General features: G+C 52.3%; 1 protein-coding gene across 10 annotated transcripts in view; it reads right to left on the reverse strand.

The window, feature by feature from the left end:
- NFASC (neurofascin) overlaps window positions 1–24148 on the reverse strand; it is a 183830-nt gene that overhangs the window by 54434 nt on the left and 105248 nt on the right. For 8 of the 10 annotated variants that reach the window (XM_053915508.1, XM_053915507.1, XM_053915506.1 and 5 more), the window contains 6 exons: window positions 21093–21272; window positions 12854–12871; window positions 12046–12151; window positions 10157–10353; window positions 9604–9726; window positions 7040–7210 (listed from right to left, as the gene is read on the reverse strand). In XM_053915508.1, coding sequence (XP_053771483.1) covers window positions 7040–7210; window positions 9604–9726; window positions 10157–10353; window positions 12046–12151; window positions 12854–12871; window positions 21093–21183 — 706 coding nt within the window. In that variant the 5' untranslated portion in view covers window positions 21184–21272. The remainder of the gene's footprint in view (window positions 1–7039; window positions 7211–9603; window positions 9727–10156; window positions 10354–12045; window positions 12152–12853; window positions 12872–21092; window positions 21273–24148) is intronic. The other 2 variants (XM_053915511.1, XM_053915505.1) reach the window with 1 other exon arrangement.

Consider the following 24148-nt stretch of genomic DNA (forward strand, 5'->3'; position numbering starts at 1 on the left):
ATACCATTAAGGGACCGCAGGGCGGGACCCGAAGGGGATGTTGTGGAGAGATGTGGTCAGCCGCAGCAGGGGGATTCAGGTAACGACCCATGAGGGATAATCCAGGTGGTGCCTTTGGTATCCACTTCTCCCAAGGGAGGGTGGCTGACTCCTTTCCCTGGAGAGGTAGACCCAGGAAGACTCTCTGAGACAAAGGTGATTACTACGTGAGACTCCTTGAGACTAAGAGTGTCATAGGACACCCTCCCTTTGACCATGGAGGTGGGGGTCCCTGGAGAGCCTGTCCGGCTTGATGATGCTTCTCTTACTCTCCCTGACTGTCAGGGCTGGTGTCGACCCAATACCTGATCAAACTCGGAACCCAGAAGCCAGGGCCAGCTGCAGTGACTGACGGCCCCCAGCCTTGGAGCTGACCAGTCATTGGAGACCGAGACCATGAAAGAGCGTGCCTGGAAAACTGATGAATATTCTATTAAGATCCTGCCCTGAGACCTCCCCTAAAGTCCCGACTTTGGAAAGCAGGTAAAATGCCTCAAGACAAAGAAGTCAGCTCATGCTCTCCTTGGGACATATCCACTTGAATCTCCTTTTCGAGTGAATTATTTTTCTCCTAAACTCTAAGGGTCCTCAAGAGACTTGCAATCAGGAGAGCAATGGGCAGCCCTGGGCTAACCCCCGAACGTGTCTCCAAGTCCCGCTTTTCTCTGACTCTCCAGTGAGCTGACAGCAGCCCCGCCTTGGCTCACTCCTTTCCTGTAACGTCTCCAGGGAGCTACAGCAGCTACAGTCCAGTCTCTCTCCTTTGGCTTAGTGAGTTACGGTGGGGAAACTCTCCCAATATTGTTCTCACTGTCTCAAGATAAGATTGAGGAGCTAAAGGAGCTACAGTCTAGTCTCTCGCCTTTGCTTCTTCTACCCTTAAGTCCTTCCTTGTTTCCCTGCCCCCAGCTTTAATAAATGTCCTCTCAAAATCACCTGGACTTGTAAAGTCTTTCCTGCACAGAGTCAAGAACCCACACACTACAGGCCGGCCTGAGGCAGACCCGCTCCAGCCAGGTCCCTTTCCAGTGACAACGTGAGCACTTGTGGGTTTTGCTTGGTTTCATGGCCCTTGTTGGTTCTTACAATCCCCACTCACTCACTTGTTATGACACCTACCACTGGACACAAGCCAGTTTAAGGGGCTGGAATCACTCAGACCTACTCCATTGATAAAACAACTCTACGTGCATGTGCCCCCAACGGTTTATCTTATATAAAACGAGGAGCTGGGACCAGATGGTCTCTGAGGGACCTTCTGGCTCTGATACACACCAGCTTTAAGAATACCTCTATAATAGATTACCCAGAATCCAATTTAGAAAAAGGCCCATTCCACAGCAGTGTGCTGGGGCTCTTGACAAAATTGCCCCTGTTATTTTGAAAACAAACAATGCCCAGAATCCAAAAAGGGCCCCTGCTTCCTCAGGCGGTCAATCTCTTTGGCAGGACCTCAGTGTGGCTCCAGCTGCTTGGTGCCAAGTTAGAGCCTTTGCCTGTCTCCCTGGCCCTCAGGCTCTCTTCCCACCCCCCAGTGCAGACACGGACCATTGTTTATACTAGCACATCACAACACAGACACTTCCTATCTAGATGAGCCCACAGTGGCCCCCCTGGGGACCCAGAGCCTCAGCTTTGGAGGCATAACTGATGAGGGGGGCCAGCTGTCTTGCCAGCGCCAGAAAATGATGATTCCTCTGGCTGCCGAGGGAAAACGGGACATTCTCGAGCCATGGTGGGATTAACTCAGGTGTGGAAATAGCCAATTACTCTCGTAATCAGCTTGGGCGGCCAGCTGTGTGATGAGTTAGACATATGCCTCATGGAAACCGCTCGGTGACTTGCACTGGTGGCACTGGGCTGGCGTGCGCTCCCAAAGGAGAGAAGGGCCCAGGTGACAGCACAACTTCATTTATAATCTTTGAAAAAATTATTTATTGATTTTACAGAGAGAGAAGAAGGGAGAGAGGGAGACAGTTTCATTTATAACTCGCCTGGGAAAAACTCGAAGTGGACTCTCACTCCTATTTCCCGGATAGACTTTTAAAGGAACAAGGGACCTGTGACACGGTGTCTCCAGCAGCTATGGCTGGACTGCAATGCAGGCAATTCACATTGAGACACTTAAGAGTTAATGAAACACACACTACAAAGCTTTCTGTGATCTTTAAACCACTAATAGGATCAGAATTACTCTTTCCTCTTTACCTGTCTGTCCTCAGACCATCTCCATCCACCTACCACCGATTCCTAAGTTTCTACTGAACCCTCCAAGAAGCTCTTTGGAAGGCCTACCCTGGTTTGACCAACTTATCCAGGATTCAGCACCTGGAGGCCTGCAAATATGAGGAGACTACACCACCCCATAAGCCACCTGAAACTCCCAAACTGCTACAGTCTTCCTGGCAAGCAGCGTTCTGGAGGTGGCACCTTGGCACCCTGGCCTAGCCAACTGTCAGACCTGCCCTTCAGCATGAGTTAATGACACGGTATCAGTCAAGTTAGGCAAACTGGGGTTAGGACAGGCAAGGTTACTCCCAAGGTTACCACAGTGACTCACCACTGTACATGTCAGGGTGGTTTCTTAAGGACGAGTCATTATAGGGGTGGTCTGCAATAAACAAAAGAGGGTGAGCAAACAGGAGCCCGCGGGAGGCACGGAGGCGTCAACGGGGAGAGAACAAACGGAAACGCAAAGCCACAAAAACAACCGGGGAGAGCACCAGTGGCCTTTTGCAAAGGAAAAGACATGGTGTATTTGGAAAGGAAATATGCTTGGTGAAGAACAAGCAACACAAAACAGCCCCCAAAAGGAAGAAAAGGTTAAATCCTGCAAAAGAAGGCCATGATAAGTTTCTTTTTAATCAAAACAATTAGGCTTGACTCTTAGTTGCTTGGTCCCACTATACTTTCAAACAAAGGAGGTAAGGGTTAGTAGCATCCTGTAGCAGTCTTTGGAACAACTGCTTCTCATCAAAGTCACAGTTCCCAGGTGTCTGGATCAGCCAGCTCTCGGCACTAAAGAGAAAGGAGTGGTAGTGAGCCCTGGGGAAAGAGCAAAGTCCTGCCTGAGCAGAAGCTGAGTTGCAAGGGTCGGGGATGACAGGAGGCATTCCAAGAGAAACAGTTCATCAACAGAGTGGGAGAGGCGGACCCTTGGCAGCACCCAACAAATGTGTGCTGATCAGCAACAAGCACCCCCTAACCTGACCAGTGGACACCACTCTGGTCTCCAACATGTGTCTGTTGGCAGAAAGGCCTCCTTCTGAGGAGGCCAGGGAGAGCTAGGCTGAGGTTTGGATTTTAGGATCAGAGAGAGTTTGGGTGGGGGAGAGGGAAAGAGAGGCAGAGGGAGAGAGGTGTGCGTAAGCACGTTGAGTTCTGGACTGGGAACAGCCTGCTGACTAAGCTGGAGATTCAGAACTCTCTAGATGGCCTCGGGGCGAAGATATTCCTTAAGGAGCAAGAACGTGGGCCTCAGCTCCAACATTCGGTAATTAAAGCCCTTGGGCATTTAGCCTCCAGTGAGAAAGACATTTTGAAATAGGGCACATAATTGTGCCAAGATGCTTCAGTAGCTTTTCACTCTTCTACCACCTGTCCCCTCCAGCTACTGGGTTCAAGTTCTGACAGTCCCATGGAGGGTGGAGGTGGGGCAGCTGAGTGGAAGCCAAGCAGACAGCCCTGAGAGGTCGGAACTGGCCCGACTGCCTGAGGGAGCCCAGGCACTGTGCCACCGTTATTTGCATGTTTGAAGACAGCGCCAGTCCCCTCACAACTGGTCGTGGAGACTCTGAGCTCTTTCTGGTACTGTACTGCATTGCATCCCAAGTCTGCTAACACCCAGAAGGGAGATCCCAGTATTTAGAACTGTCCCTTAAGATAGGGTTTGTGGTAAAAGACCTAACCTGTGTTTGGGAAGTCAGCTTGGGTTTATCTGGAGCCAAGGGTGGGACTGGACCTGCAGAGAAGGAAGAGGCCAAGTGGCAAAGGGTAGGCAGGGCTGTGGCTGGACTCAGGGGGTAATGTTCCTCTCCTGGGGGAGGGCAGGGACACACATAGCTGACAGGCCTTGTGTCATGCTCCCATCCAGGGAAGTGACCCAAGCTCGGCCTGCACCTCACAGTCTGTGGATTCTGGAGCACAACTGAGAAATTCAGGGAGGCCTTTTGGATTCCTGTAAGAGTCACCTAGACAACAGGCATTAGCAGGAAGCAGGGTTAGTGCTCCTTTGTCTCTTCAGGGAGACCCCGTCTCCCTCCCTCCTGCTGTCTCTGTGGCAGAGGCACTAGGAGGGACAGGGGCTTGCTCTGGCTTGGGCAAAGTGGGACAGATGTGTCTTTGTAGCCTGGCTCCCCAGTTTGTCTTTGACTGCATCCCAAGACAAATTTCATTTCATTTCATTTATTTTATTTTTTAATCATCACCTGAGGACATTTTTTTTCATTGTTTTAGAGAGAGAGGAAGGGAGGGAGGAAGGGGGAGAGACAGAAACATCAATGCCAGAGAGAAGCATTGATTGGTTGCCTCCCGTATGCTCCCAGACCAGGGATCATATAGGTCCAGACCAGGAATTGAACCAACAACCTCGGTACGTGCCCTGACTGGGCATTGAACCTGCAACCTTTCGGTTATGGGATGATGCTCCAATGAACTGAGCCACACCAGCCAAGGGCTCAGAACAAATTTTAAAAATGCTTTTAGATTGCATAGTACTGTGTGTTAGATACCCCTTCCTTAATGCAGGTAATAGAAAATTGACTGTGATGAGGTTTATTTCTTCCCCAATGGACCAACTGGGGCAGAAACCCCTGGTGAGACCTGAGTCTTTCAAGCTGTCCCAACTGGGCTGTTGTGCCTCCCACCCGCAGACCTGGTTCTGAAGGTATGAGAACAACCGGGGCCCTTACAGGCAGGGCAGTGGAGAGAACACAGCTGTGGCCCAATGTGGGCTGGCGCAGATGCCTAGGACTTGCTCCCGGCCAAAGCTGCCCTGGGGAGACTCCAGGAAGCCAGCAGGGTTCTGTTCACAGCACCCAGGGTTCCTCAGCATTTGGAGGAGTTTTCAATGGCACAGAGGACCCAGAAATGGGGCAGAGACAGACATCCCTTACCTTAGTGAAAAAAATGTTTCTGGAAAGTACAGCTTCTAAATGTGGCTGAAATCTCTAACTGCTTAATCCACAGAGGACAGCTCTTCGCCACCTCCATCTCCCTGCGTCTACCCGTGTGACAGCGGAGGCTCTGCCCCAGACCACAGGGGCCACCTGACTCAGTCCTCAAACAGCAGGCTGACTTCAAGCATCCCCCAGGCAGGGAGAAAGGGACCCAGGTGATGGCACTGCGGGCTGTCCAGGGATCAGCTCAGTGAGCATCTCGCTCTTGCCATTCCTTCCCCCACACCGCCAAACACTGCCAGCCCTGTTTTGGCTCCAAAGGCCACTCTGAGGTCCTGGGCAGACCACACTGTCCCCCAGCTCAGCCAGCTGGCAGGCGGTCACCCTGACGTGCACTGGGGAGACACCTCAGACAACACAGCCTTCCTCTCCAGGGCTCCTCTCTGGGCTTAAGCCCGGCAAAAGAAAGCCAGGGAGGGGGCAGCAAGCAGACTGAAGCCGGATGACCCTGCCAGGAACATAAAGGGCTTGTCCCTGGGTTTCTGGACGTCCTGATGGCCATCAAATTATGACAGCTCGGGACAGTGTGTGGGGATCTGAAGAGGCAGGAGGGGGAGGATCGGAGGCAGGTAAAATGGGGTCAAAGACAAAGACGAGAGAGAGGGAAAGAAGAAAGTAAGAAAGAGGGAGGAGAAACAGAGAAGAAGAAAGTGAAAAAGAAAAGGGAAGAGAAGAAGAGAAAGGAAAAAAGAAAAAAAGCCACAGCAGGAGAAGGGGAAGGTTTTTCTTATGGATCCACTGTGATGCCACAGTGGAAAGAGAGTGGGGCTGGGCTGACTCTCAGTACTGCCTGTCCCCTCTCCGTCGGGGCGGGGGCTGATGAGGAAAGGAGGGCATGAGGGGGTCGGCCTCCACTTGTCCTGAGTGAGTTCTCCCAAGCCTCTCCCCCACCCCATCCCCTGAGGAGGCGTTGTCAAGCAGCTGCCCATGTGGGTGCCAGGAAGCCAGGTTCAGCCTCTTTTCTCCGTCCTGTGGAAGCTGCCAGAGCCTGTGTGCTGACCTCTGCCTGGCCTCCCTCACAATCGTCCCTGTCCATGGTACTGGAAACATCACTCACAGCTGAGTGGCACAGATTAAGGTCTTTGGAGAGGGGGCTCTTCATGGCAGGCATGCTATAAATCCATGGGGACACCAACACAGCCACTTTTAGTGTCCCGGGCAGGCCGAGGACTTCGCAGCCAGAGCTCCAGGCCAGCAGGTCCCTGGCAAGAAGTGTGCCTCTGAACTGAGTAGCTTCTCTCTCCTCTCTGGAGGGCCACCAATGCTGCAACAGGTCAGGAAATGCTGGCCTGCTTTGGTCCAGTCAAACAGAATCAGGGAGTAAAAATGAAAACAAATAAAACTAAACATAAACCTGCAACCTGCAAACACAGCGATTCCATACGGTCCAACGTACACGTATCACAGAATCAGATACAAGTCAGGTAGGTAAACCCATGAGGTCGGATATCCTGTGCTGTGCCTTTTTTCTAGGAATAAAATAACCAATGACTAGAAATAAAAGAAATAATCAAGCTGAGTACATGAGAGGATGCGACGACCACCTGTAGCAATGCATCTCAGATTCCGGTTGTGTCCAAATCCCTGGGAGCTAATGAGCAGAACATGGCTGGGCCCGGCCCTGGGCCAAGGGCTCCTGGTGAGTCTGATTCCCAGAGTCTGAGAAGCACGGGCTTAGAGTAGGACCAAGCTGAACTCAAGGCTGCGGAATCAGGAGATGTTTAAGAGAAGTTGAAGCAGCTCAGGCACAGTGAGCTGTAGGCCTTCTAGGTGAGCCTTGGGGACGAGTCTCCCCCCAGCCCCGGGCAGGGGCCTGCACTTACTGGTGAGGACCTTGAGGGTGAACGGGTTCTTCTGCTGGATGGTGTGGGTGAAGTGGAAGCGAGCGTTGCAGCTGTAGTCGGTCTGCATGTCCTGCACCATCACGTTAGAGAAATACAGGTCCCCGTTATGGCCCTGGGAGACCCGCTTATCTTGGGTGATGGGCTCCATGGCTACAAGGAAGCAGAGGTGCAGTCGGAGGTGAGCATAATGGTAACAGTAGCAGAGATCCTGATGTTTCCGCCAGTGAGCCCCTGCAGAGGACCCGCAGGGCCAGGAGCTCCACAGCATTCAGTCTAATCTGACTCTCACCTCTGAGGTGGGGCTGATGTCCGTTTTACAGATAAGAAACAAGAGGACTTAACTGTTGTGGCTGCAAAAGCAGTGAGGGAGAGTAGGATGCAGATTCAACCTGCTCACCTACCACACCCATGCTCTAGACCAAACTCTCTTATCTCCCAAGCACGCCACAAAAAAACGTCAGACTGACCCAGAGGCCAGAGGGAGGGGACACAATCCTTCAGATGCTCCCAAATCAGGAGCCAAATTCACTTGTTTTATTCTTTACCAGCCACTCCTGCCCCAACAAAGAAAAAATATAATTGTAAGATGCCTACCAACTGACACTGCACACCATTGGTTTTAGGATGCCTTTCAATTTCAGAGATGGGGAAATATGAGAAGGTGTGCCTCTCTGAATTAATGACGTCACCGGAGCGGCTGAGAAGACTGGCCGCTTTGCCTGCACTTTTTTCAAGCACTGGATCTGATGTGAATGCTCACGGCCAGGTTTCCAGGCTACCTGGCTTGTAAAAGTACACTTCTAAGGCTGACTACTCACAGCAAACTCTTTCCTACCGTCCACGAGTGTTAAGTCACCATTTCTGAAGGCACAAGGGGCTGGCCAGCTGTGCAAATCGTTTATCAAAGATTTCCTGTAGGCTTACTATGTGTGGGTACTGTGCTAGGTACTGGAAAAGAGAGATGAGTAAGGACAGCTTCTGCCATCGAAGAAACTGATGTCCAGTAGAAGAGGCAATGAATAAATAAATAATTGCAATGCAGTGTGATGAGTGGGAAGCCCAGATAAGAAGGGGATGAGCTGAGAAAAGGAGCTGCGGCTTGAAGGCTGTGTGACAGTTACCAGGCAGAAGAGAAAGGAGCTAAGAGGGCCCTATGCAGCAGCAACAGGGTGTGTTAAAAGTGAGAGCACCGGAGAAGGCGGTGGGGTGGGGATGGGCAGGGGGCGGGAGGAGGGCTGGTGAGGCAGAAGGGACCAGATCGGGAAGGGAGCTGCGTGTCAGGGACAGGAGTCCGGACTTCGTCTGAGGTGACGGAGGATCCAATGAAAGGTTTTGAGCTATGAACAACTGTCGCACTCATGTTTCTAGAAAGACCAGGAAGGCCAGCTATGGGTAATTATTGTAACCCAGGGAAATGTTGATGGTGGCCTGTGCTGGGGAGATGTTGGCGAGGAGGGACAGAGAAAGAAGGTCATGAGACCTGCGCAGGAGGTATGAGTGTGATGCAGTGTGACAAGTGTGATGCAGGGGAGGAGAGAGGAGGGTCTGAACTGTGGCCAGGCAGCCTTCCCTCAGATGCGCACCATGATGAGGAAAGAGAGGGACAATGGCTGGGCGCAAAGCCACTCTCACTCTGCAGAACAACCCCATGCTGCCCCAGGGACAAGGCAGCCTCTTTTGGAAGCAGGCTGGTAGGAAGTCAGGAATACAGAGAGTGACGGATGATAGGCAGGAGTGGCTATGGATTGACAGATGGATGCATACATAGGGAAGGGGGAAAGGAAGGGGAGGGAGAAATGGAGGAGGGGCGAGAACCAGGAAGAGAAATAGCAGTCCCCTATTCACCTTCATAATGCACCCCCCTTAGTGTGATTACAAACGGAGGAAGGACCTGAGGGTAACTGAGGCCCAGAGTGGTCAAATAAGCCTCTTCCCAAAACTGAGCTAGGACAGCTCTGAAGGATGGTACTCTGCCCCCTGCTCCCAACACCCCACCTTGCCATCACTCCGTTATCAGAGGCTTCATGCCCACGTACCCCGCTCTGGCCTGACAGGAGAGCAACTCCAGACCAGGCCAAGAATTAAAAGAGGCTTGGTACCACCCCACCTCCAACTGGCCCACTGAAAAACACAGTTTCTCCTCTTCCTCCCTACTCCTTTTTCTCTTGCTCTTCATCATCACAAAAATTACTAAATCCATACTGTATGTTTAGCACTGTTATAAGTATCTTGGACATATTAATTTATTTATCCTTACAATAATCCTATTAGAGAAGTATCAGCCCCATTTTTCAAGAAGGAAACTGAGACCCAGAGATATTAAGCAACTTGCTTAAGATCACACAGCTAATGGCAGCTGGGCTTAGGAAATGAACCCAAGCAGCCCTCTCTCTATAGGGCCTGTCCTTAGCCATGTGGCCACCTTGCACCTGCTTCTCACAAGTCAAGGTCTTCTAGCCTTGGGTGAGCTCCTCCCCATTTAACACAACCACCCCACTCCCTAAGATTAAACAGACACAGAACACCAGGTCCCCAAGACTTACAGCTGCTCATCCAGAAGATGACTGGGGACGGAAGTCCAGGCGGTGGGTTGCACTGGAGTGTCAAGGGGGCGCCTTCTTGAACCACCACTGGGTCCAGATTTTCCTTGGGCCACAGGGGAGATTCTGGGAAGGAACACGGAGGAAGATGAAATGAGGGTGATGGCCGGGCCGGGGTAAGGAGTGGGGTTACAGGCAGGCAGTGAGGAGGGGAGGGGACAGAGGAGAACAAGCGAGACAAGAGAGGGGGTCAGGGCCCATGGGTCCAAGCAGGCAGAGGACAGAGGCCATTTGTCTGCATGGGTGCATGTCTTCAAAGACTCCTCTCCCTCCCTCCTCCTGTGCCCAGAGTGATGCTGTTCAAGACTCTGGTTTGGAAACATCCTTTTCAAATCTTTTGATGCATCATGCTCAGAGGCAGAACAGCAAGCAGGACATGCAGGCCCCCAAAGCACCAACAGGCCAAGGGTAGGGTGGCCCTTCTAGAATGATCCTCTATGCCCTCCCCTCCATGTACCCAGGAGCAGGGTATCTCAACTTGCCCCATGCTACTCACTGGACACCTGCAGGCGGATCCTATTGGACAGGGCTGTGCCAAATTTGTTGCGGGCAAAGCACTGGTATTCCCCCTCATACTCCTCTGGCCGCCCGCCACTGCGGAAGTCGATCACCAGGGTCCCAGACCTCCTTCTCATTGACACCCGGGGGTCCTTGGCGACATTGAAGAACCTGCTGTTGCGAGTCCAGTGGAAGCTGTGGACAATGGGAGGGGGTGGAGGAGCACAGGGGCAACAAACAGTAAGAGGGTCGGTTCTGGGCTCCAGGTGACAATCTCTGGGCCCACCCGGACTCAGTCACAAAACCACACCTTCACACCAATGGGCCCCAGCCTGGACTGAGTGGCAGAACCTCCTGGAATCCTGAACATAGTGTCCCCAGTCCCATCCATGTGAATCTCCGGGGGCAGGTCCCTGAGAGTACTGTGACCCAACCAAGGCTGGGAGTCCTGGCTTCCAAGTAGCCCCTGGGGACGATGTTCTTTGGAGGGGTAGGCAGTGATTTTGATTTTTTCAAATCCAGAGTCAGCTGCTGCTTCCACGCCAGGGCATTCCCAACCTCCAACTAGGAATACCAACCCAAGTTCACATTTCACCCAACCCACACATATCAGGAAGCTGGCTCTGCTCCTCCTGCCTCCTTTCTGATAATCGACTCTAAAGCCAAAGTGGAATGGTTCGGGTTGTCTGTGCCCCTGCCCAGTGGGCGGAGACTGGAAGGCAGTGGCGGCACATTATGGAGCCCAGAAGGGGCAACTTTGGGGAAAAAAAAGGAGCCTTCCTAAACGCGAGCTCCAAGGGGAAGGGACTAGCACGTCCCCCTGCTTCTCCTGGGGGGATGTGCGTCTATAGCTGCTCAGGATACAACCTTAGAAGAAGCGCGAGCAGTAGTGGCTGCTCAGCATGGTAGGTGCATGGTTCCCAGAGAGGGACCATGGGGAGAGCCCAAACCTCAGAAGGTCACCCGAGCCCTGCCTGACCCTTTAGGGTGACTCCTGCTTCCCCCACCATGGGTGAGGGAGGCTCTGCTTGTTCCAGGCTCACAGCTCTGAGTCACATGGGGTCATACAAACTTTGGTGGGGAGGGATGGGGCAGAAGGCGGCTGCCACACCCCTGGGGCTCCACCTTGCCTTCTTTCTCCTGCTGAGATGTCCCTTTACATGGGGTCTTGTCATGCCTGGGTCTGAATTGGGCATGAGTCTCCTGAAAGGTCCAGCCTGTGGCAGCTGCTTTAAAGATGAGGGAAGAAGGATAGCCCACCACCTCCATATCATCCACGCTTCCCAGTAGAAACAAATCTGGCCTGGGGTGTCCCAGGCCTGGGTTCAACTCCAGCCTCTGCCACTCTCAAGCCGAGTGACCTTGCAAAACGTACTGAGTATCTCTGGGCCTGCATTTTACTCCACACCACTAGCACTGAGGTCCTTCCCCAAAGAGCAGTGAGGCAGCTAGACAAACAGCGTGAGGAACAACTAGCACAGAGACCGGTGCACGGCAGGCTTTCGGCTCGTGTCTGCTGACACCCCTGTCATGCTGACGTGCCCGGAATGAAAGACTCAGGTTAGCTAGGGAGAAGGACTTCCTATAAGCTAAGCATGGGAATGATGGGAACATAAGGCAGTGCTATACTAAGTCAGAAAACAGTATCTGGTCCCGGCCTTTTGGTGTGACCTTAAGCCTCTTAAGTTTTCTGGTACCTAGTTCCGTCATCAGTTAAATTACCTAATTTTCCAAATTGTACTTTCTACTAGTGGGGGCTGAATGGATAAATTTAATTTCTCAGAGACCTCAACTACCATCGGGCCCGGGGCAAGGGAGTAGTTTAAAGGCCTTCTTTGTGGCACCCTGCCCTCCACCCAGCTTGGATTTTCCTGCCAGCGCACTCACCTGGGGGCAGGGTTCCCCTTTGCTTCACACTCGATCAAGATGTTATCTCGGGGGTCCACAATGTGGTCCTTCACCGACTGCTTGGTGATGGTCGGGGGCTGGGACACTGCAACAGGGCAAGCAGTAGGCAGTCAGGGTCCCTGGCTTGACAGCTTTGGGAGCCACACAGAAACGCAGGCAAGCAGGGGGTGGACAGCGCCCCGACCACGGGGAAGGGACGTGTGTCACAGACCAGGCGTTAAGGAGAATCACTATAGAAGGTCAAGGTATCCCCGTGAGAAACTGAAGGCTGGGCTTCTGTCTGACCCACTGTTATGTCCACTGCTTCATACAATGTCTAGAGCCCAGTAGCTATTGATAAATGTTTGTTGAAGGAATAAAGGAAAAAAAAGCTAGACTTTCAGAACTTAGGGGCTGCGATGGTTCTGAGCCCTGGAGGGTCAGCAGATGGTCAAACTGTGGTGAGGATGGAGCTGAAAGAGGCCTTAGTCCCCAGAGGATTTCCCAGGGACCTGTCTGCAGGCCAAAGGGCGCTGCTCCCTGGTGCTCCTGTGCCAGCCATCTGAGGATGGGGAAGCAGTGGCCCTTCTTACCCACTTGCCTTTCCATAGGCTGAGCCTCTTCCCTTCCCGCGCGGTAAGAAACCTCACTACATGCTCTGCTGTCAAGCAGCCCCAGCATGGGGGTGGAGAGACCGAGAATCCCCGCTGTGTCCTCACCTGGCCTTCTCCTGCCCCTCCTTCCTGCCCTCTGACCTCCCAGAGGCACAAGTGCAGAGAGGCGTCTCCCCCCCACCCCCAGGACTTACGCTCATTCTGAATGCTGGCTGTTAGTTCCATGGGTTAGCATTGTAAGGGGAGAAAAGAAGACACCGGTTATTACACATGACCCAGTGCCCAGCACGTCCTCACGCCCCAGCACGCAGGGAGGAGGGAGAAACGGGCTAGGGGAGGGCACTGTGCATGGGCTCTCTCCTGCCAGCTGTGGAGCTTGGGGAAGAGCCACGCTGGATGGAGCCCGCGAGAGCTTCATGGAGAAGGCAATGCCTTCCCCAGAGGCCAAACCATGCAGTGGACCAGAAAGACCTGCTTCTGACCAAATGAAGATGTCACCAGGTAGGTCCAAATGTCAAAAGTGGCAATGCTGCTCAAAAGAGGCTGCACTCTGAAGATGCCACCTGTCACCTCTAGATGCTTTTTGGCCAACAGTACGGGGTGAGGCTGAAAGGGGTGGATCGGAACCACTGCTACAGGACAAACCCCCACGGGCCTCATTCCTCCCACTGCCCCATGCCCCTCTTTCACACACAAAAGCACCTGCTTTCCTTGCCCTTTCCCTGCTTTTTACAAAAGGAGCAGGGCACACACCTTCCCAGCCTGCACCTGAGATGCCTGTGTCCAGGTGTATGTTTCTCAAACTTTGACAAGCTCGTGAATCACCTGAAGGGAGTGGTTAAAATGCAGGTTCTGACTCAGCAGATCCTGCAGTTCTGACCAGCAGCCAAGTGATGTGGATGCTGGTGGTCTGCGGACCACGCTTTGAAGACAAGGTTTCAGATGGAATGTTCCTTGTGGGGACAAGGTCTTGGTTGAAATGTGTCTGCAGAAAAGAGAACACCTGCTGCTATAACTTTTACAGCTATCCTTCCTTTATGACTAAAATAGAAAATAATACTCCTTTCTTTTTTCATGCTGGTGTGGATGTCAGAAATGGTGCTGGTGCCGGGGCTGACTTTTTCAGAGTGAGCGCTTCCTGGGGGAAGCAGAGGCTGCTGGTGAGCCATGGTGACCTTGAAACTTCCTTCCTTTCTTTTTTTAATCCTCACTTGAGGCCATGCTTATTGATTTCAGAGAGAGGGAAAAGGTTAGGGAAGAGAGGGAGAGAAACATTCATGCAAAAGAGAAACATTAATTGGTTGCCTCTTGTATGTGCCCTGAACCTATGTATGTGCTCTGACCAGGAATCGAACCCACGACCTTTTGGTTTCCGGGAGGATACTCAAACTGCCTGAGCCACACCAGTCAGGGCAACCTTGAAGCTTTCTGACCTGACCATAGTGAGATGTGGAAGAGGAGACTGGGGACTCAGAAAGGGGAGAGGCAGAGGTAAGACAGGACAAAAAGCTGCATGAAGAGTCACAGGAAGAGCAGACAGACACCAGAGGGGGAGGGGGAGGGGCAGGAGTGAGTGTCCTACTGTGCACGCCGCCAGCACGCAAAAGTCTTGAGTCTTGAGAGTAAGACCCACGAAATGGTTCAAAATACTTCTTTCAGATGGGCCAGGTTTCTGTGGCCTGCTTGGGCACGGAAGAGGAATTCTGTCTGCTTTACCATTTGCTTGGCCCCCAGGGTAGGAAACGAAAAGGGATGCACCGGCCGGGGCGACACAGAGGTCCACGGTTTCTGAACACATGCTCTGAGCCCCACCCCGGGCAGCACCTTCACCTGCACAGGAATGTCTGTGAAGACTGAAAGTGGTGGGGACGGTTTTAGAGTGTGTTCTCTCACAGGGGCGGGTCGGTTGAGGGAAGGGGCCACTTTCAGGAGAAGCAGGGCTGACACTTGACCCACTGCCTTTGACCACAGCCCAGCCCCCGTCTTTTCATCTCAAGTCACAGGTGGTGTCTCCTGGGTGCTCACAGTTGATGGCTCTGGCCTCGCCCTGGATGGGAAGGCCGACGAAGGCTCTGCTCTGCCCACGTGGGCCTCAAACCTCTCTTCTACCGAATCAAATGCTGGTTCAGTGGGAAGATCCCTAGACACTGTCCAGGGACTCTCAAACCTGGGAAGGGAAGTCACCTGGTCAAGATCACACTGGAGGTCTGTTGCAGAACTGGAATGAGAACCAGCTCTTCTGCTGCCTGGCCCAGAGGTCTTTTTACAAACCCACCCTTGGCCAGGTGGGGCCTTGGCACTCTGTTCTCCTTGACATTTTGGACAAAGGTGGGTGAGAGAGGACACCTTGAGGGGGTGGAGGTTCTCAGGGCAGTTAGAGCCCCACACTGAAATCGGGCCGGGGTGTCTGGAGAATCTATCTGCCTAGAGAGGTAATGCCATCTGTAGCCACCAATGTGCTACCAAGGAATTCATCACAGGGACACAGCCCCCCCCCAGAAGACAAGTTGCCACAGGGAGGACAATGGGGACCATCTGCCTAGGCTCAAGGGTGTGACTTAGTCCTGTGACCACCCCCATTCCCCATCCTGTGTCATACCACCTGCCCCTCTGTCCTACAGCACTTGCTGGGTGACAGAAGTAGAGTGGAGAGTAAATTTGCTCTTTTGGCTTCCAAGAGGAAGGAAAATCTTCCAACAGGCTCTGCGGGGCGAGGGCAGGTGCTGCCCAGTATTCACGCACCACGTTCCTTCCCTGACTCTGATCCTGTGTCCTCTGCACTCACCCTTCGGGGGAGTGTGTGTGTGTGTGTGTGTGTGTGTGTGTGTTGTTGAGGCCATCCTGCAGCGTTGTTTGGGATGACAGTGAGGAGGAAGTGTTTCTCCCACTCCACTGCCCTCCTCTGTGGATGCCTAGGAGGAAAATGCTGAGTCCCTTGATGTGGGGAGGGAGACAGAGGGACAAGCTGCCAGCAGACTCACTTTTTGGCAAATCTCTCTGGTTGATGAGGTGACTCTTTGCATTCTTCAAAGGTCACATTGTTCTCCTTGAGGCTGGTGAGGGGGAGGTGGGTGCGTGTGACTCCGCTGGCAAAGCAGTGGGGACCGGAGGCTGGGCACTTCAATGAAGGACTGTGCAGCAGCCCAGGGTTCTGTTCCTGGAAGCTTGCTGCACCCCAACTTCCCAGAGCAGGAGCGGTGCCCTGTCTCCAGACACAGATAATGCCCCCTGAAGGGGCAAGGGAGCAGAAGGGCACATCTGGAAGGGCAACCTCTGGGCTGAGCCCCCCAGGCTCCCCCTAACACACAGGTAAAGTTAAGAGTGCCTAATCTTAGGTTGTTTCCATGTCTTGGCTATTGGGAATAATGCTTCAAGGAAGAGGGGGTGTAGCTATCTCCTGCCTTTTGCCACAACATGGATGGACCTTAGGGCATTATGCTAAGTGAAATAGTAAGTCAGGCAGAGAAAGACAAATACTGTGTGTTCTCACTTATATGTGGAATCTAAGAAAGTCAAACTCAAAGAACAGAATAGAATGGTGGTTGCCACGGGCTGGGGGTGAGGGATACAGGTCAGAAGGTACAAACTCCAGCTCTGGGGTAAGTTCTGGGGATCTAATTTATGGCATGGCCACTGCCGTACAGGCATGCCTTAGAGACACTGCAGGTTCGGTTCCCGACTACCACTAAAGAGCCAATTGCAATAAAGAGAATCACGTGAATTTTTGTCTCCCAGTGCATATAAAGACTTATGTTTACACTACACTATGGTCTATTAAGTGTGCAGCAGCATTATGTCTAAACACAATGTACACACCTTAATTAAAAAATACTGTATAGCTAAAACATCGCAAACCACCACCCGAGCCTTCAAGGGTCTTGCCTGATGTTGCAGCCGCTGACTGATCAAGGTGCGGGTTGCTGATGGCGGGGTGGCTGTGGCAATGTCTTAAAGAAGCCAACACAACAGGCTGCCACATTGATGAGTCCTTCCCGTCACAAGCCATTTCTCTGTAGCCCGTGATGCTGTTTGACGGCATTTTACCCTCAGCGGAACTTCTTTCCAAGTTGCCGTCAGTCCTGTCGAGCCCTGCTGCTGCTTTAGCAACTGAGTCCGTGTCATGTTCTGACTCCTTTGTTGCCATGTCAACAGTCTTCACAGCATCCTCGCCAGGAGTAGATTCCATCTCAGAAAACCACTTTCTTTGCTCATCCATAAGAAGGAACTCCTCATTCATGAGCTTTATCATAAGACGGCAGCAACTGAGTCACATCTTCAGGCTCCACTTCTCTTCCAGCTCTTTGCTATTCCCACTACATTTGTACTTCCTGTGCTGAAGTCTTCCAAGAGGGTTGGAATCAACTTCTTTCAAACTCCTGTTGATGATATTTTGATCTGTTCCCATAAATCATGAATGTTCTTCATTACTCCCAGGATAGTGAATCCTTTCCAGAAGGTCTGCAGTTTATCCTGCCCAGATCCACCAGAGAATCACCATCTATGGCAGCAACAGCCTTACAAAATATATTTCTTAAATAGTAAGACTTGAAATTAAAAATTACTCCTTGGTCCATGGACTGCAGAATGGATGCTGAGTTAGCAGGCATGAAAACAACATTCATCTCACTGTGCATCTCCATCAGAGCTCTTGGGCGACCAGGTGCATTGACAATGAGCAGTAATATTTTGAAAGGAGTCTTTCTTCTGAGCAGTAGGGCTCAAAGGTGGGCTTAAAATATCTAGTAAACATGAGATACAGAGATGTGCTATCATCCCGTCTTTCTGTTCCACTTACAGAGCACGGGCAGAGTAGATGTAGCGTAATTCTTAACAACTCCAGGATCTTTGGAGTGATAAATGAGCACTGGCTTCAACTTAAGTCACCAGCTGCATTAGCCCCTAACAAGAGAGGCAGCCTGTCCTTTGAAGCTCTGAAGCCAGGTATTCACTTCCCCACTCTCGCTGTGAAACTCTCAGGTGTCACCTTCTTCCATCAGAAGGCTGTTTTGTCTACACTGGAAATCTGTTGTTCAGCGCAGCCGCCTTTTTCGCTAGGTCTCCTGGGTAACTCGCTGCTTGCTGCAGCTTCCGTTGTACATCAGCACTTGCAACGGCTGTTCCACGTTGCACTTTCATGTTATGAGGACAAGACCTTTCCTTAAATGGCATGAACCAATCTCTGCTAGCTTCAAACGTTTCTTCTGCAGCCTCCTGACCTCTCTCAGACTTCACAGAACTTAAGAGTGTTAGGGCCTTTTTCTGGATTAGGCTCTGGCTTGAAGGAATGTGGTGGCTGGTTGGCTCTTCTACCCAGACCACTCACACTTCCTCCACATCAGCAATAAGGCTGTTTGCTTTCTTATCCTTTGTGTGTTCACTGGAGTAACACTTTTAATTTCCTTCAAGAACTTCCCTTTCATTCACAACTTGGCCAACTGGCACAAGAGGTCAGGAAGCTGCAGAAGCAGCATCAGACACGCCTTCCTCACTGAGCTTAATCGTTTCTACCTTTTGGTTTAAAGCGAGAGACGGGAGGCTCTTCCTCTCACTTGAACACTTAGAGGCCACTGGGACGTTATTAGTTGGCCTGATTTCAACATCGGTGTGTCTCAGGGAATCGGTGGAGCAGTCAGAACACAGGCAACGTGTGTTCTTAAGTTTGCCACCTTATATGGGCGCGGTTTGTGGTGCCCCAAGGCGATTTCAGTAGTGACATCAAAGGTCACTGATCACAGATCACCGTAACAAATACAACAATAATGAAGAAGTTTAAAATGTTGCAAGAATGACCAAATTGAGACTCAGAGACCTGAAGCGAGCAAATGCTGTTGGAAAATGGTGCCAACAGGCTTGTTCAAGGCAGCGTGGCCACAGACCTTCTCTTTGGGAAAACAGTGCCTGTGCAGCACAGCAAGTGAAGAACAATACAATGAGGTGTGCGTGTACGATAGTACACTTGAAAGTTTAGACAGTAGACCTTATAAGTTATCACCACACACACACAAAGGTCATCGTGTGAGGGGACGGGTGTGCTAAGTAACCCCACTGCGGTAGTCATTCCGCAGCAGGGATGTAGCAAATCATCAAGCTGTACTTCTTAAACTTGCATATGTTATATGTCCATAATATCTGGATAGAGCTGGGGGTGGAAAGGAATGCCTGATCTTTCCCCGGCCCTTCCACTGGGCCTGAGCTAGAGTGAGAGGGAAGGACGGACTCAGGTAACCTGAGAAGCGGGAGGGATAAACCGGGAGAGAGAGGACCTCTTTCCAGGGCAACTGGAGAGCTTGCCTCTCTCTCGTCTTGCAGTCAGCTTCTGCAGACTCATTCTGGAGAAGCTGCCATGGCCCCGCGCCTGCAGTAACCAGGGAGGTGCACGAGGCAGCATGAGTTTTGTGAGCCAACCTGCAGCACCAGACTGGTGTCCCCTCCTCAGTCAGAGAGGCGCTGCATTCACATGCTGGCTCTGCCACTTGGGAAACAGCTGGAGAAACAGCTTTATGTCTCTGCAGCTCAGACTCCGAACCTGCCAGCTAAGGACCACACATACTTCGTGGCTTAGCTGTGAGAATCACAGGAAGTGACGCCTCCGAAGCACTTAGCTCTCTGCTGGGCACACGCAGCTCGGACTCTGGGGAGTTCTAAGGACTGAAAGGAGGCAGGTTTACCAGGGTTGGTGTGGGGCACATTGAGCACCAAATTTGGGGTCGCCAAGAGATACGGCTTCTTCTTGTGACTCCGTCACCCGTCTGCTGTGTAACCCTGACCAAGCGAGGGCCTGAGTCTCCGTGAATGGAGCACAGAAAGGGAGGACCCCCCAGGCCTCTCCCGTGGGGAGGTGGTGGTGGGAAGGTCAGGGCACTGGCCGCTCTGTGTCCACAGGTTGTACTTTGAAGAGACTGACTGCTCGGTCCCCTGCCTGTGGCTCTGGGAGAGCTTCAGAAATCCAGAGTGCTAGCATAGGGGCGAAGCCATCTGTCTGTAAGTTCATCTTGAGGGAACTCCTCACCTACTAGCCCTGGGGACCCAAGTGGCAAGTGAGTGAGTAAGGAGAAGGGGAGGAAGGGAGATGAGCCTTCACCGTTTCCTCAATCACCCAGTCTCCTCTGCTGCCCCCTCCTCTCCAGGGGCGGGGGGGCCTTATCATTAGACGGCCTGCCTGGGCCTGCTCACAAGAAACTCTCCTTGAGCCTGCAGTACAGGTGGTCCCTGAATAGCTCCTCCCACAACAACCCTGGCCCCTCCCCAAGTTCCTGTGTGCGTGTGCGTGCAGACACACACACACACACACACACACACACACTCATACACTCGGGCCACCGGGACAGCAGCAGGGGCCTGCGCACCTCTGGGCCTACCCTGTAGTTCCTCCTGGCCTTCTCTCATCCAGGAGTGCCCACTTCTCTGGGGCAGCTATTCTGGGTGGACTGGGGTAGCGGAGGGGCTGAGACACCTGCAGCTCTCCTCTAAGCTCTGCTAACTCTGCCTCCCAGGGTCTGGCTTTGGAACGCTCAGTGGAGACTTCTTGGAAGCTGTGTTACTCTCCTACCCAGCCCCCTCCCTGGACATCTGTCACCTGGAGAGAGCTGAAGTCAACATTGGCATCATGTGAGTTCCATCTATTCCTGGAATCAGGGGGCAGGGGACAGACTTGGTGCTCCCACATCTCAGTACTGGGATGCAGGACGTCCTGACGGCAGCGTCAGCATTGTGGCAAAGGCGGGCACAGCGAAATGCAGGGCCAAGGTGTGTGGCTGCCAGTCAACGGGCCGTTATGAATGCACCCACAGATGCGGCTGGTGAGATTCTGTCAGACCAGCATTGTAAGACCCTTGCTTTATGATTCTGGTGGCCCAGTAATGCCCCTACCATGGGAACAGAATGACATGGATTTCACTTTTCCACTTCACTGTGGGAATGATGAAAACAGCAGGAGTCAGTGCCTGGTGCTCCCACAGCGGCATTGTAACAGGGCTCTATCTTAATGTCTCATGCAGCCAGTCTTTTGCAAAATAATCCCTGTGCCCCCCTCCCCCGGCCATCCATCCTTCTGATCAATCCAGACAAGATGGCCCGAGGAATCTAGATCGGGAATGAGAAAGGCACATAGGAACCATTCACTCACTTGGTCCCTGGAAACTCTGCTTTGATGGGCAAGTCAAGATTACAGAGAACACTCAGACTTCCAAACTGTGCCCCTCCAGTCCTGCTCAGAGGGCTGCAGGCAGCCCAAGTCACTCAGCCACAGCGGTGAGAGACCTCGCTGCAGGCTCACCTCTCACCTTCCAAAGCACCAGCGGCCTGCTCCCATTTTTGGGAAACCCAGCTCTGCACCCAGAATCCACTGTTTCCCTTCCCCCAACATTCTTTGAAAGTTGGTCTTAACTGTCCTCTGCCCCAAATCAGGAGAATAGAAGAAGGAGCAAAACTCACGATCCATAGGAATCTCGATGGCCCCGCCCAGGCCGAGGAAGCAGAGGAGGAAGGCTGCGTGGACCCAGGGTGGTGGCTGCGGCCTGGCCATCCTCAGCGCTGGGCACCGCTCCCCGTTCCCCGGCCTGCGGGGTCTTGCTGCCCCCAGCTGCTCTAACTCGGCCTCTGGACAGAGCTCAGCTGTGGAAAGAAAGATGACGAGTGAGTTATTTCTTAAACTCGTGGTTTGTTCTAGCAATTCTACAGGGCTGGAAGGACGCAAGGGTCCCCGTGGTCACAGACCAATGTTCTAAAACAGGGTTTCTTACCCTTGCACTGTTGACATTTGGGACCCAACAATTCTTCGTGTGGGCAGCAAACAGTCTTGGGTATTGTGGGATGTGTAGCAGCATCCTGGCCTCTACCCACTAGAGGCCAGCAGAGACCACTTCCGCCACCAATCAAAACCAGCTCTAAATATTGCCAACTGTCCCCTGCAGCACAAAACCGCTTCGAGCTGAGAACCATTGTTCTAGCAGGAAGGGCGACTCTGGGTAGGACGGTCATGAAAACAAACAGGGAGCCCACAGGCCCCGCACCGAGGAGATGCCACACCCACGGCCGATACAAATGCGCCAACCTCGCAGCTCCTCTGCGCACGCTGAGCCGGCCTGCGCTGAGCTGGCCTGCGCAGGAGTGCCCGCCTTTGGGGCGGGGGCGCAGAAGTGAGATCACACCGCTGTCCTCTGGTCCCGGAAGGGCGCAGGGTGGGGGCGGCAGCACCAGGGATCAGGGTTAGGTAGGTGAAACTTGGCTGTCCGGAGGACTTATTGAAGTGAATGATTTCTGCAGATATTTGTGCAGCTAACGTCCGTTGTGCCCCTTTACAGGTCATGGCTGTGCCGCGGTGGCGCCCGGGACAAGGGGGCTCGAGGGGGTCGGTAGAATGAGCAACATTACAAGAGCCCCACGTTTACACCCTCAAACACAAGAAATCACCCCAGAGCCTACAGGTGCTAAACAGGGTGGTCCGAGGAGCCAGGGGTGGGTCCTCCTGAGAGACAAGATCACGAAGGGCCTACAGCTGACACTGAGACGAGAGCTCTAAGATCATCGAGCTTCTGAAGCACGCATCCTAAAAATTGGTCCATTCTGTTGTTCCGCTGCGAGCTCAAGTCAAACAGGACGACAGGAGGAGGTTCCCCAGAATCCTCCAGCTTTTGTGGACTAATCACCACCTATCAAAATGGATACACTGTTTTACTCCTGTTTTATCTGGCAGCAACTGGAAGCTTGCTCTCCTCTGTACACCCACCCTCTCCCCCCTATGCTGACCGCGAGTCCAGCCCTGAGGCAAGCTAGAGGACTGTGACTCAGATCTCAGCCATCTCTTTCCCGGAAGCTGAGCCCAGCACCAGCCCCAACCTCAGGATATTTCTGGACTCCATGCACGCCCTCCCTTCCCATTGCTCCCACCTTGGTTTTGCTCACCTTCGTTTCATACCAGTTACTGCAGGGAGACCTGAGTGGTCTCCCCACTCCTGCTCTTGCCCCTCCAATTCATTCTCCATCCATAACCAGGGTGGTTGCTTCCAAAGTGCAAATATGCTACTCCCCTACAGTCAAACTCACTAGCTCACTACTGCCTGAAAGTTAATGTGAAAGTTGTTGACATGGCTCAGAGGCCCTGAATGACACAGCCCCTCTGCAATGTCACTCTCATCACCCTCCCCCCACTCAGTGTTCTGTGCTCCAAAACATGGGGCTTCTACCAGGTCTCCTCGTGCACCACGCTCTGGAAAGTTGATTGACTTCTGTGCAGATTAACGTCTGTCTAGAACACTGTCTGAATCTGCCTTCTCTCATAAGGATTTGCCAAGTATGACTTCTGTGCCCCTTGTCTGTCCTCCTGAACACCATTTATGCCCCCTGCTACAGCACAGGTCACTTTGTATTCATTCCAAAAGCCACTCTGCATCCCCTATAAAAAAGCTCTATAAGGGGAGGTGCCTCATCTTGGTTATTCCTGGACTCCAACAGAAGTGCCTAAAATGTAGCAGGCCCTCAAAAATACGTGGTAGAGGAATGAAAATGGACAAGTGACGGAGTGATGGAATAAACCACTGAGATCGTGTGTGGTTTTTAAAACTGCATATTCCCCCAGAAAACCACCAGGGGGAACAGGAGAGCACAAGATTCGGGCCTGAGCAGCAAACTGGGAAGACAGCAACTGATGGAGGAAAAGCCTCCTTCCCGACAGGGGCACTGCACTGGGGAGGGGGAGGGCACTGGGTGAGGGTGGGGTACCCTCTGGCCAAAAGGCATCACAAGAGGTATTTGGTTCTTCCTCCTCTCTCTCTAAGATGGTCCTTACACTGTCTCAGAAAGTCTGTTCCTCCTCTCTTTGACTCCCACATCTCCGGACCCCGACTCTGGTTACCCTGCTGAAACCTTAGCACTGAGAGAGGCCGCCCTGGCAGAAGGCTCAGCGCTCCTCCAGGGAGGACAGGGCAGACAGCTCCAGTCTTGGCTGTGCCGCGTTCTGCTGAAGAACTGCCAAGCGGTAGGAGTGATGGGAAAGAGAAGGATACCATATTCTGGGAATCTTGGTGGGAAAAGGAAGCCAGAAGTTATTCATTAACTAGAAACACATTGGGAGGGAAAACCCCCAATTATTTAGGGTGCTTTTAACTCCCATTTTAAAAACAGTAGAAAAAGAACATAGAGATAATCACATTTACCTGTCTGCCAATTCTCCCTGGAACCCAGTTTTCTATACACCCTGACTGGGGATCGAACCCACAACCTTTTTGGTTTACAGGACGACACTCGACCAACTAAGCCACTTGGCCTGGGCCCCAATAAACTCTTAAAAGATGAAGAGAATTTAAGAATTATTTAGCTTTATGTTTTTCAGAAAAGGAAACAAGGGCCCAAAAAGGGAAAGTGATTTGCTCCAGGTCACACGGCTGGTTAGTGGAAAAGCCAAGAAAGGAACCCAGGTCTCTGGACTTCTAGCCCAAGCTTTTCCACCTCACTTCTGTGTCCCTTGATATTCAGGGAAGTTCCTGAGTAAA

Source organism: Desmodus rotundus, chromosome 12 (assembly GCF_022682495.2).
Source record: "Desmodus rotundus isolate HL8 chromosome 12, HLdesRot8A.1, whole genome shotgun sequence".
Classification (NCBI taxonomy): Eukaryota; Metazoa; Chordata; class Mammalia; order Chiroptera; family Phyllostomidae; genus Desmodus; species Desmodus rotundus.